This window comes from Carassius gibelio, chromosome A25 (genome assembly GCF_023724105.1).
Source record: "Carassius gibelio isolate Cgi1373 ecotype wild population from Czech Republic chromosome A25, carGib1.2-hapl.c, whole genome shotgun sequence".
Taxonomy (NCBI): domain Eukaryota; kingdom Metazoa; phylum Chordata; class Actinopteri; order Cypriniformes; family Cyprinidae; genus Carassius; species Carassius gibelio.
In genome coordinates, this window is record NC_068395.1 from 5621142 (window position 1) to 5634091 (window position 12950).

Genomic DNA, 12950 nt, shown 5'->3' on the forward strand with positions numbered 1-12950 from the left:
CGCACACTGATTTCACTAAATTGGCATTAAAAGATGAAAATCTGTTCAGAACTGACAAAACCTATAACGATACTCATGACTGCACACATTTCTGTCACAATTTTTATTTTGTAATGTGTAAGTTCGGAAATTCTGATTCGTTAATTCACAAATCCAATGATTAATTCACTAGTTCAAATCCCTGAATAGTATTTCCGTCCTTTTAATAGCAAACTTAACTTTTTATTGGTATTAATAAACATATTATTACTTTTATAAGCAATTAGACTTGCGATTTTCTTCTGATAAAATTGTGGCAATTAATTAATCCAATTAAATAAAATCACATAAATCAATAATTAAATGTTCAAAGTACAAACTTTGCAACTACTAAAATCACCCAATCAACACCTTAGCAACCACAAACAATCCCTGGTAACAACCTAAAACAATTTTGCATGAGAAAACCACTCTCACTTTTATTTAGAAAATTAAAAACCGGGCAGTCGATTGATTATAAACCAAATTAATTGTATAATATGCCAGTTAATGAATCTAGTTATATCAAATTTTAACACAAAAATCTATGTGCATGCTTAGTAAGTACACACAATTCCTCACAACCACCGACAACAGTTCTGCATGGGAAAACGCCACTCACTTTTATTTAGAAAATGAACAAATTAAGTCTTTAAACTGATTACAAAACCAAATGAATGACACAATATGCAAATACATTGAAATTAAATCACTTTAATCAATATTCACTGAGAAAGTGTCCAGTGAATGACCTCCTCTTAGAAACAAGAGGGTTAGCTAACGGTGCTATGTTCCGCACTGCTAACCAACTACCTTCAGGTAAAGCTAAAAAGATGGAAATTGAGATAAATCGGTTGATCTTAATTAGTTTTGTCATTTTTGAGGAGGAGGGCATGTCACACAGACAATGTCAACATATGATAAGAAAAAAACCCACTCCTGCTAAACCTGCTAATCTTGATAATGCTCAGAAACAAGGAGGATAGTTTCCTTTCGTTTGTGACATAGGTCTCAATAAGAGGCACTTCCCCCTCTATGCTACCAGCGCTGATAAGGAACTTTTGGAGTAGATTGCCTTATCCGTAAAGGTTGTTCCACTGCGTTATGATTACAGTCTTGTTCCTGAGCCACACACACATACACACACCCATCGCCCCTCTCACCTCCCGGCCGTCAAGACGAAAAACTGACAGCAATTACATGTGTGAGCACACTCGCGCGTGGGTGCGGACAAACACTTGCATTCGCGCTAAGATGCTTTTGCAGGTGTTCACATCAGTTCTTATAGAGTGACAGTGCTGGCAATGACTGCAGACATTGTGTGATTCCCACAGCCTGCATCTCAAATCTTGGCAGCACTGTGACGGGCAAATCCGAGTCTTCTAAGAGTGCATATCAAAGTATAGCACTAATGTGCTTAGACCATTATGCTAGTTATACGGGCCTTATGCACATAGTTCTGACTGCTTAGTAGCATTGAATGTGCTTCACATACCAAAACCACATTTGAAAGTGGCAGACATTCACACAGGCAGACATGCTCATTGCTTGAACAACAGGCCACTTTAGAGAATAAAGCACAGTAGTTGAGGATTAGCTTCTCAGACATATACAGAGTCAAATCCACAAATCCTTTCAATCAAGTCCGTCATTGTTCAATTAAACTCCTTTAAATATGTGTATACGTAAAATGAAATTTAATATGATATTAAGTTATTATTACAAATAAACCATTGCCATTTTTTAAATAATAAATGTTTGTTTTATTAAAGTTCATTTTAATAATTGCACTAGTTTATACAGACACACACCTATTTATATATAATTTATTGTAATATTTTATTAAAATGATTATATAATATTTCAAATATTAGATATCATATAATTTCAAATATAAACAGTAGAGAATACATTTATATTTATATAAAATATTACATTATTTTAATAATAGTATATATAATTTATTGTAATAATGTATTTTAAGAATATTTTAGAATATTACAAAATTATTATTGTATTAACATTTTTAAACATGTAGGAAATTGTTATCTTTTCTGTTATATTTAAATTATTATATATGTACATTATTTTATATAATTTATAATAAAAATGATAAACCTGTTATAAACCTATTATAAGCTATAGATAGATAGACAGACAGACATATACTGTTTTTTGTATATTATATAATTCTATATATTTTACTAATATATATATATATATATATATATATATATATTTTATATATATATATATATATATATATATATATATATATATATATATATATATATATATATATATATATATATATATATATACACAAAAATAAATTAAAGCATCAGGACGCTTACGGATGGCATTTGTGCTAGTATTATGCAACAGTGCACATATGGAATATGGTTGTGTTGTCCCTTTAAAGATGGTGTCCCACGATCATCATCGCTTCATGGCTCTGGTATTACCCATATGACCTGCGTTATGTCACATAAAATGAATTTACCCTCACTCTAATCACATGATAAGCGCAGCTGTTAACGCTTGGAAATGTGTCATTTCTGTTGTGACCTGCAAAATATGAAGGAACCAAGAAGCTAAATGTCATAATATGCTGTTAAGCATACATTTAAATTCTAATCAAGATCATATTTAACTAGTGTCACTAGATACTTGACTCGACAAACATGCCAACTAGAAGGCCATGTCTTGTATATGTAGCTAAATTAAGTTACCCACTAAGAAAGAAAGCACATGCTCACATCCTTCCTTTTGTTAGCACTTTTCTTTATCTCAGGACACCACGTTCGATATCTCTCAGGAAATCCAAAAGTACTCCTCTCCTTGGAGTATCTCCAAAGGACGTGCTAACCCTGCAGAGAAGATGGGCCACCTCAGAGGAGCTGTCCTGCTTCCCTGGCTTAAAATACCACGTTTAGTCAGGCGCACACGAACACACCGAGACACATATGCGTGTATGGGTAAAGCCCTATGCACTCAGCTGATTGGTGTTTGCATGTTGGACAGGACTGCGATGACACCTGAACCATAATTATGAAATTGCTTCACTTGATTTGTGGTAATCCTAAGAAAAGAGACCAACGCCTGGCTAATGCTGCCAAATGACTCTTTTTGCACACCAAATAAACACATTAACACTTTCAAAACTGCTAAACCAAAACTTTCAGAATGATGTAAAGGTAATAACGAGTCACTGAACTAGTAACCCTGTTTCAGTAAACATTATTAAGAAATGTATACTCGGTCATGTTATTTATGTATTTATTTATGAATTAATGTATGTATTTATTTATTTATTTGATTTTTTTGGTTTTATGCCATATCCCCATCTAGGATTATTTTCATGGCAATAACAAGGCAAAAAATACTGTTAACAAATGAATGATTCGGTGCACCAAAAAATGTACAAATCTAGTAGCTTTCCTGTTGATAGTTACTAAATACATCCCTATAGTTAACAAATTAATTAATTGTCAAAAGACATGAACGCAGCAGAGATGCATGTTTTCACTATTTAATAAGAAAAAGACCAAATGTAACTGCCCTTTAAGACACATTTGAGATGGATAAAAAAATTGCATGGAAATGTGTTGTGCTTTCCCAATCGGATCGCAATCACACTGAAGTCTAAATAGCTCCAATGAGACAATGAAACCTTGATGCCAGCACACAATGTTAAAAAGCTAACGATTAGCAATTAACCTCACAATAAAAACCTAACAGTGCAAAGATTTACGTGGTATTTTGAAATCATCAGGTCTTTCTCACACTTTGACATTCAATGAATATGAATTCTGGTATGATGCAGGGTAAAAGTGGGGTAATATATTGATCAAGATTGGCTTAAAATATTTATAGACTGATAAAAGATAATTCAATGCATCACAACCGAGGCTTATATTTACTTATGGTTTAAGATATGAAGTTCAACCCTGCAGGGTTTCCATCCGCCAGTTAATCACAGGCAAAAAATCAATGGAGGCTTGAGAATGTAAAGAAAGAAAGAAAAAACACATTTAACTTACAGCTCGAAGAGTTGGAGATTCTGAAAAAGTTGCCATGAGAGAGTTGTCAGAGGGTTCCCGGACAAGTTTCTGCAGTGGAAAGAAAAGAGAGAGAGAGAGTTTAATGATTTAACACTGACTATTTGCGACAAGGTGATAAAGAAAACACAGGGGAGGCAAACAACGGCTGTGCGGCGAACGGCCCAAAACTTAACTGAATAAGTGTAGCAGTACGGTACCTTGCAGCCTCACCAATCCAATAAACAGAGACTTGGTCATTTTCAAGACAACAAATTAAATCGAGGAAAAGGAGGCCTGGAGCCTTAAAAGCCACTAAACTCAATACAATGCTAAATGACTGTGAAGCAGAGAAGCGTGTTTTCAGAACATAGCTTTTAGATGTGGGTGGTCGAAATGGAAGCATTACTTTAAAATAGAAGTGAGGGTCTCTAAATGATGTCTGTGTCAAGTCCAGTAACCAATACAATGGGATGGTACAGAAATGAAAGCTGTATATACATGTTTAAAGCTGTTCAGGTTTTCTCTGAAGCTCTTTGTAAGGAGGACTTTTGGAGTAAAACCAAAAGTAAACATATTTTCTCTTGCATACTTAAAAGCACAAATACATACAGTTTTGCCTTATGGGACGGCAGCAAACAATGCCTCTACTGGGGCTGAAACAACAACCCTGGAGCCTCACTAACATGCCTTCATTATCAATATTTATTGACTACTTCAGATCACTTAATACCCCAACACTGACCCGCTCAGATCCTATCAGGAGCAGCGGACAGATAATCAATGAACCCAGATGCATCCTTTCGCCCCATTGCCGCCCGGGGGACCAAAGCCTGCTGGCTGGCCGTCCCTGACCCATTCCTTCACCTGCATTTTATTTCATTAACTACTGACAGCAAAACAAAAGATCATTACAAATAACTAGAACTACTGTAGAACAATGGAAGTCGAGCCCTGTCAGCCTTAATGCAGATCTGTACAACCTGAGTTAATCAAGCTAAAATATCACACGTCAACTTGAAATCAAAATTAATCTTTTTTTTTATGTGCCTATTTCATGCACTCTCCTGGTGTTTTTATGCAAGGATGCACTACAATGATCAAAAGCAACAGTAAAGACTTTTGCATTGTTACAAAAGATAGATTAAAAAAAAAAACTAATTTTGGTAGCACTATATTTTACAGTTCTGTTCCTCATGTACATACTATATACTTATTATAGTAATTACAATAACTATGTAATAACTAGGTACAAACCCTAAATCTAACCCTACTCCATGTAGTTACCTTGTATTAACAGAACATTCTTAGATAAATACACTGTAAGTGCACTATAAGTACATGTAAGTACACGTACTGTAAAATAAAGTGCAACCCCAATTTCATATTAATAATGTTTTTTAAAACTTTCTATAATTCTAAAATATTAAGCAGTTTTCACAACTTATTTAATAACTTTATTTAAAGGGGGGGTGAAATGCTATTTCATGCATACTGAGTTTTTTACAATGTTAAAGAGTTGGATTCCCATGCTAAACATGGACAAAGTTTCAAAAATTAAGTTGTACGTTTGAACCATCCGGTTTGTCACAAGTTTCGGAAAGTTTTTTTCGAGTATGGCTCTGTGTGACGTTAGATGGAGTGGAATTTCCTTATATGGGTCCTAAGGGCACGTCTGCTGGAAGAGCGCGCGCTCCCGTATAGCAGAGCACTGAGAGCACAACAGACGTTCACTGATCAGAGCGAGAGCGTCGCGAAATGTCACAAAAGAAGTGTGTTTTTGGTTGCCAGGGCAAGACAACCCTGCACAGATTACCAAAAAAAAAAAAAAAACATTAAGGGACCAGTGGACGGAGTTTATTTTTACAGAGCATCAACGGAGTTGTGCAAGTGTTTTTGTTTGTTCCCTGCATTTCGAAGATGCTTGTTTTACAAACAAGGCCCAGTTTGACGCCGGATTTGCATATCGTTTATTTCTTAAGGATAATGCAATCCCAACGAAAAAGGGTCACAATCGTGTGTTGGAACCGCAGGCGGTGAGTAAAACTGCTTCAAATGTCTCTGCCTCCTTGTTAGTGCGTCCGCCTCTCATGCCGGAGACCCGGGTTCGATTCCCGCTCGGAGTGAGTCGTTGCTGCTGCTGCTCTCGTTCAGTTTCAGCCTCTGGATCTGATTCTGGATCATAAATATATGCTGAATCTGACTGTTAGCCATGGTTTGTTTTGGATGATGATGTTTTTTTCCTCACAGTAATGTCACAGCTTCCAAACGCTCTCAACGCAAAAGCCTACTCGCGCTCGTGATTCTTTAGCTCCGCCCACACCTCACGCCTCCAGTGGCTCTTGTTTTTCTGAAAAAACAGACTATTTTTCTCTTATAAATATAATAAAACTAAAGACTTTTTGGAGATATGAAGGATGCAGTATTACTCTATAGGTACTCAAGATTAACAGGATATTGAGTGAAAATGAGCATTTCACCCCACCTTTAAATTATTACTTTGTCATTACTGTAATAAACTAAATGTTAAGATAAATTAACATTTAATTTGTTACAGTAATGGCAAAGTAATAATTTAAATAAAAAATATACAAAAATCTAAACAAAGAGACAAAAATTTCAAATTGTAATAATAGTTCAAAATATTACAATTAATTTTATGCAGGTAGCATAGTATGCCTGAACAGATATTTCAACACTGTAAAAAATGTGGAGTAGGATTTACTTGAAAAAAGCTTGCTAAGTTTTTTCACTCAGAAAATTCTAGTAAATTTACAAACATTTGCTAAGTAAAAGCCTACACATAATTATTAGTAGGTTTAATTAGACATTTTTAAGTTAAGTTTACTTGGAAATTCCCAGTTAATTTTGTTGACTCTTTGTTTGTAAATTTTACATTGTGTAGCCTAATGCTTATTACTGAAAAAAAGCGTACAAATGTATTTATTTTGCAAATTTTGCACTCATATATTTTAAGTAAAACTCAACCATTGAATTTACTAAAATCTGCGAGTTTATGCAATTTACTTTAACAACTTTAAACTGGTAAATCACTGTGCTATTAAGCATTTGGTTCACTTGCAAACATGCAAGTAAGCATGTAGTCAGGCTGTTATCATTTTAAGATAATATGCCCACTCAATAAAATGAATAGCCAACTGAACACAGAGACCTCAAAACTTGGTACACCACACACAATGACGGTAACAATCAGTGAATAGTGTTTGAGTATCAATGGGTCATTTTGAGTAGAAAATAAACTCCAGGTGTCACAAAACAGTATGTTACTAAAACAAACAACAACTAACAACTAAAATAAACAACTAACAACAAAAACAACCATAAAACACTGTACATTTTTAATTATTCATGCCCCATTGCTTGATGGGATATATGGGATCATAACTTCGATATTTACTTAAAGAATCCTTGTAAACATAACAAACGGTTCCAAGTAAAATATACTTATGAGTTTAAACTTCCATTTCTACCTAGGCAGTTCCATTTGAATTTACTCATGTATTTAAGTAAAATAAATAAAAATGAAACCTCAAGTAGCTTATTGAATTAAACATGATATTTTGAAGTAAAAAGACAAAATAGTATTTGTTTGTAAAATTTACTTAACTGATGCTATCTTTATTTACAAGTTCAAAAAATATTTTTTTACAGTGAACCTTGTTTAACAACACCAGAATGCATGCTGTATTTTGGTTGCTAATAAAGTCATAATAGGATAAAAGAGAGCTTAAATGGCCCTTTTGGCATATCACGGTACAAAGTTGCAAGTGCCACTGTAAACAAGGTGCACTTCCTGGAGAGTTCTTGAAAGGAGCCGAGTAAAATGAAAACATCCACTTGTTGGATATTTTGAAGACAAAGTCGCTTCAACATGCTTATGTGCCTAATTTGAATTTGCTTCGCTGGCCCCTAGTGTGGCACACAAGGAATCTCCAACAGCAAAAAATAAATAAATGAATAAAATAAAAACATGCTTGATGCTCTGACTTATTGCCATAGCAACACAAGCCTGTGAATCCTCACACTTTTCTTTTTCCCCATTTCCTGTGTCGCAGGACGGGAGGCAGGAACCAGTGACAGAGAGCACCCTGTGACACACCGTAGATGAGAGAAGGTGGCAAGTGGGAAAAAGACAGACAAAAATGTACAAATTGACAAACAAAATAACCTGCGATTCCTCAAACGGAAGTTTCTTACAAACGTGCCCATTCCTTCTCTGCTTGCCCTCAGCATTCTAATCACCTCATTAAATTCATAATGAGATTATTAGGTGGCCTCCACAGGGACACACAAGGGCTCCGCATTTTGGTGGGGAGTTTTTTATTCTTAGCACACAATAGACACAAAAAGTTCATCTGGACAGAGTGCTTTAAAGGAAGGGGTCTGGGGTAGGGGTGCTCCGATCACGATCGGCCGATCGTTATGCGCATCTCGTCAGTAAAGCCGGTTCTCTAATCAGCGGTTAATTCCATCAGGTGCGTGATTTCACATAGAGCAGCTGTTAATACACAGAGCCGTTGTTAACTGAGAAGATGTGCCAAAAAACGCTGAAAATGAAATTGATTTGCGCATCTTCTCAGTTAACAACGGCTCTGTGTGTGTGTGTGTTTGTGCGCGTGCGTGAGCGCAAAAACTACGATTTTGGTCTGTGTTGCCAAATTGGTAAATACTTCAATTAATTAAATTAATATTTCAATTAATATTTCAAAAGCCTGGCAGAAAGCCAACTAAAAATCTCATGTAATTTTCAAATGGTACTGTTACCTGCAACCTCAACCCTGTTACCAAAGTTACTGTATTATGAAAGTATTATTATAATACTAGTCTTAATTTATTATTTTTAATTTATAAGAGATTTCATTACATTAAAGTCTACAATCCGACATTTGGTTTGCCTGAAAAAGCTAAGTAATAATAATAATTTATTTTAACCTAAAAAATCATTTCTAATAATAAAGTCAAAGTAATTTATTACAATGAAAGGAAAATGCTTTAAAAAAAATTATAATAATCACATAAATCAGGATTTTAAACAGTACAGTATTTCTGTAACTGGGTTGTTGTTAATATATAAATAAAAAAAGAACAGCAAAAAGAACACTGACTAAAAATTATGTGTAATATGTATTTCTGAAGGTTTAGCACAGACTTTAACTGACTAACAAAAGAAATAAATAATAAAGAAATAATAGATTCGGTTCAGGCTCTATTTTGTAGGCAGTTCATTGAGAATCCCATTTATTCATAAGCAGAAATATTCACCTCTGTGTTCATGTTTTTATTCTCATAAATTGTAATTCAATGAGAATACGGCAGTAGATTTCCCCAAAAAAAGGAAAATAATCATACACGCCGTTAGTTTGAAAATAGAGCACAATAAACAAAGATGTGTGTGAATCGTCTTACTCCCTTGAGGGAGTTTAGCTCCCAAATAAACCCTTTCAGAACGTCGCAGACTATCAATTACGGTAATGACTTTCAAAGAGGAGCGAGTCTTGGGTGATTGGCGAATGAGAGCCGGAGCATCTTTAAACGTTTCCTGTTAGCAGGATAACAGCTGTACCTGTACATTTTTACATACCTACTACGTGTACTTGCCGCATGTGTAAAGGTGGAGGAGGTCTCGACATGTGCCCTTGCATACGAATTATGTCATTGCCATGTCATCTATTTGGAGTCAGGCACATGTGGGATGTGGGAAGGAAGGTTAAGGGCCTTATTGAGACAGATCATTCACCCGCATTAGCATAGAGAGAGAAAAATTATTAAGTCCCTCTGAAAGCTTCAATAGCTCTTAACCAGACATTGTACTTGCCAAGAACACGCTTCCGTGCACTCATTTCTGCTGTTCTCGGGTGTGTGACAGTCAACCTCTGTGAAGGCAATGACGACAAAAGCAACTGAAGCACACAACATGAAGGCCTTTCCATGAAGCACTGCAAACACATGAAAGCGGAACTGAGCTTCACTCGTCTGCGGCATAGCGAAGCTGTCCAAATTCCGTCCACATTCAGGAAGTGTCCTTTTCAAAGGTCATACTTCGTTACAGTCAGAAGAAATGTCAGCTAAAATTGGATTTGGAGAAGGGGCAATAAAGAAATAAATAATCAAATCCCACATCAATATGACACACAACTTAAATACAAAGGTTGAGACTGTTATTAAAGATGGAAATAGACCATATATTTCTGAGTGTACGTTCAGAAAGTCAACTTAACAGGTTACCCTGACAGCAGCAAATCAATTCCTATGTTAAGTGGACAGTGTCTGTAACCAGTCTAGGGCAAGCTACTAAAAAAAATAGCTAAGATGCTAAGCTACCAACTATTATACAGAAAATGAGCCAAGTTAATAAGCTAAGTATTATTATTATGCCTATCATTTAATGTATTAGATACTAAACACTGGATTGGACACTCAAAAATGCCTTAGATGCTATGCTACCAACTGCTGTTCAGAAAAATGTGCTAATTAACCATGGTTTTACTACACTAACCATAGTTTAACCATGACATTTGTAGTAAAACTGTGGTTAAACAAATGGTAATCGATGTGCCAAAATAAACTATGTTGACTATGTCAGTACTGAGTGGTTAAAAATAACAAGATAAGATTCACCAGTGAAAAACAATCACTACAAACTAGCAATGTTACCACCTAGCTACTTAGAAATATATTCATGCTCTGACTTCAACCCTGTTACCCAAGGTAATCTAGGAAAAAGATATCAAAAGTCCCAAACTAGCATGCCTCAATTTGTTAATTTAGGCTAAATTTGTATTACTTAACAATAAACAGCTAAAAGTTTCTTTCTTTAGGGATGCTAATGCTCAATAACAGCTAAAACATTGTAAATATACTTCATAAAATTACTCATTTCATATTTCTTATAAGTCCTATATCAAAATAGAGACAATCTGAAAGAATATATGTCCCATTGCTCAAACCTCAGTAATTAAATTCTGAATCTATGATTAACACCTCAATTAAATGAGAGCATCTTTGTGAAGCTGGAAAAGGGACCAGACAAAATATTTTACATAGTTTTCTGCAAGCATATTGCCATGGCACAGCTGTGTCTAATTAGTCACGATATTCATGACATCTGCATGTCTGTGAACGGCCACTGCATGGATTTGGCCAATACACATGCACTGACATATAAGCCTCATGATGAAATGACAGCAGCACTTTCAATGCCCGAAAGCATTTGGTGAGCTGCTGTGGGATGGCAGCACCTCATCAATAATACACGCCAAAGGAGTCACAGGGAAGGCAAGGGCTAAACGGCCATAAAACGGCAATTAGACACATAGCCTGCAGTCGCGGGTAAGGTAACTATGCATGAAGGGGTAACCGAGGGCCAGGGGCAGGCCCTGAGCTTCCCTCAGCCAGCCAGCAGACCATGGGAAAGGCTTTTCTACCTGTAAACAACAGACAACAGTTGTCACTCTCTCAGGAGGAGAGTGTTATCTGCGGGACGCCGCGGATGCTAGACAGGCACCAGAACAGGCTTGGCAGTCCTGATGAGAAAACATCTTTTATATCAGACACCTGTGAGACAGTAATTGCCGCTGTGGAGTTCTTGGGAGACTGTGATGCCTTTCACAGCCTCAAATAAACCTTGAAGACCATATAAGGCAGATCTTCTAGCCCTATTGTCTTGTAAACTCATATTTTGTGCACAGTTTTGAAGGATAACCAGCATTCGGCTTCATATACAACAGAGTTGCTTGAAAAAGAGCTGCAAACAAACCCCCACCTACACCACACAGTCCCATCAAAAATAAATTAGTCTGTATGAATATTTCACTGGCTTCTTTGTGACTATTAGACCAATAAACATTAATCAAATGCATCTTCAAGGTCATCTTCTTCTCCAAGGCAAATCTGGCCCTCCTACCCACGTGGATATTCAAATCCCCTCTGTCAGCAATGTATCGCTCCGTTTGCTTTGTTCAGACTCGTTTCTACAGCTGCCTCATCCTCCATGCTTGTCTGCTTTCTACAGCTGTCAGTTATTCATGGTTTGTTGCCCTGTCCCAGATACTGTAAGCCTGCTTTAAATGCTATTTCACCCAGCCTTAAAGCTCAGCAATAAAACTAAATTAAATGTTAAATAAATAAATAGCCCACATATGGTTAAATAGTGGTACAGTATATGCTTAGCGAATCACATTTTAGGGACTTAAATTTAGGGTATTGGGTATTTGTATTGTAATTGGTAATATCTGTACCAATATTAGCACCACAATGATTAGCAAACATTGTTTTTTCTGAACCTGACCCCTGTACATTTTCCAGACTCCTGTCTGCTATTGGCCAATCAAACTGGTAGCCCCGTCCCAAACTCATTCCATTGGTTCCTATGGTTGAGCCAGTGTTGCTATGCTGTGCTAGGGGCTAGTCAGTATGTTCAAACAGACATGTTTGTGAGCAACACCTTGTTTAAACTTTTTTTGGGAAATCAAACTATTACTGGCTCATTTGTAGTTGACAGTGCACATTAAACATGGTTACAACAAGGTATTTAAAATATTCACACTTTGTTAACTGTGGCGTTAAATTGCCTTGCATCTCTTTCCACAAATGCAGTTAAGCAGATACAGTACCAGTTCATATCGAAGCCAAATAAGCTGTCAATCAGGTTAGTCATACAGTACACTACAATAAAACTAGGTTTTATATACTGTAAAACCCACATCATGTGGGCTATTCTCATGAAACGCATGAAACCTTAGGTCACTACCACTGCATTCACAGTTATGATACGTCGCAAATCCCTACCCACAATGCCGCAGTGGCCCGAAAGTGCCTTTGACACCTCTGTCCTTCCTGTGGCCTTCAAGGACTGCGGAAAAAGGACAGTAG

At 36.1% G+C, this 12950-nt stretch overlaps 1 protein-coding gene across 3 annotated transcripts in view; it reads right to left on the reverse strand.

Moving 5' to 3' along the window:
* LOC127947250 (NT-3 growth factor receptor-like) overlaps nucleotides 1–12950 on the reverse strand; it is a 248372-nt gene that overhangs the window by 115637 nt on the left and 119785 nt on the right. For all 3 annotated transcript variants that reach the window (XM_052544244.1, XM_052544243.1, XM_052544242.1), the window contains one exon: nucleotides 4062–4130. In XM_052544244.1, coding sequence (XP_052400204.1) covers nucleotides 4062–4130 — 69 coding nt within the window. The remainder of the gene's footprint in view (nucleotides 1–4061; nucleotides 4131–12950) is intronic.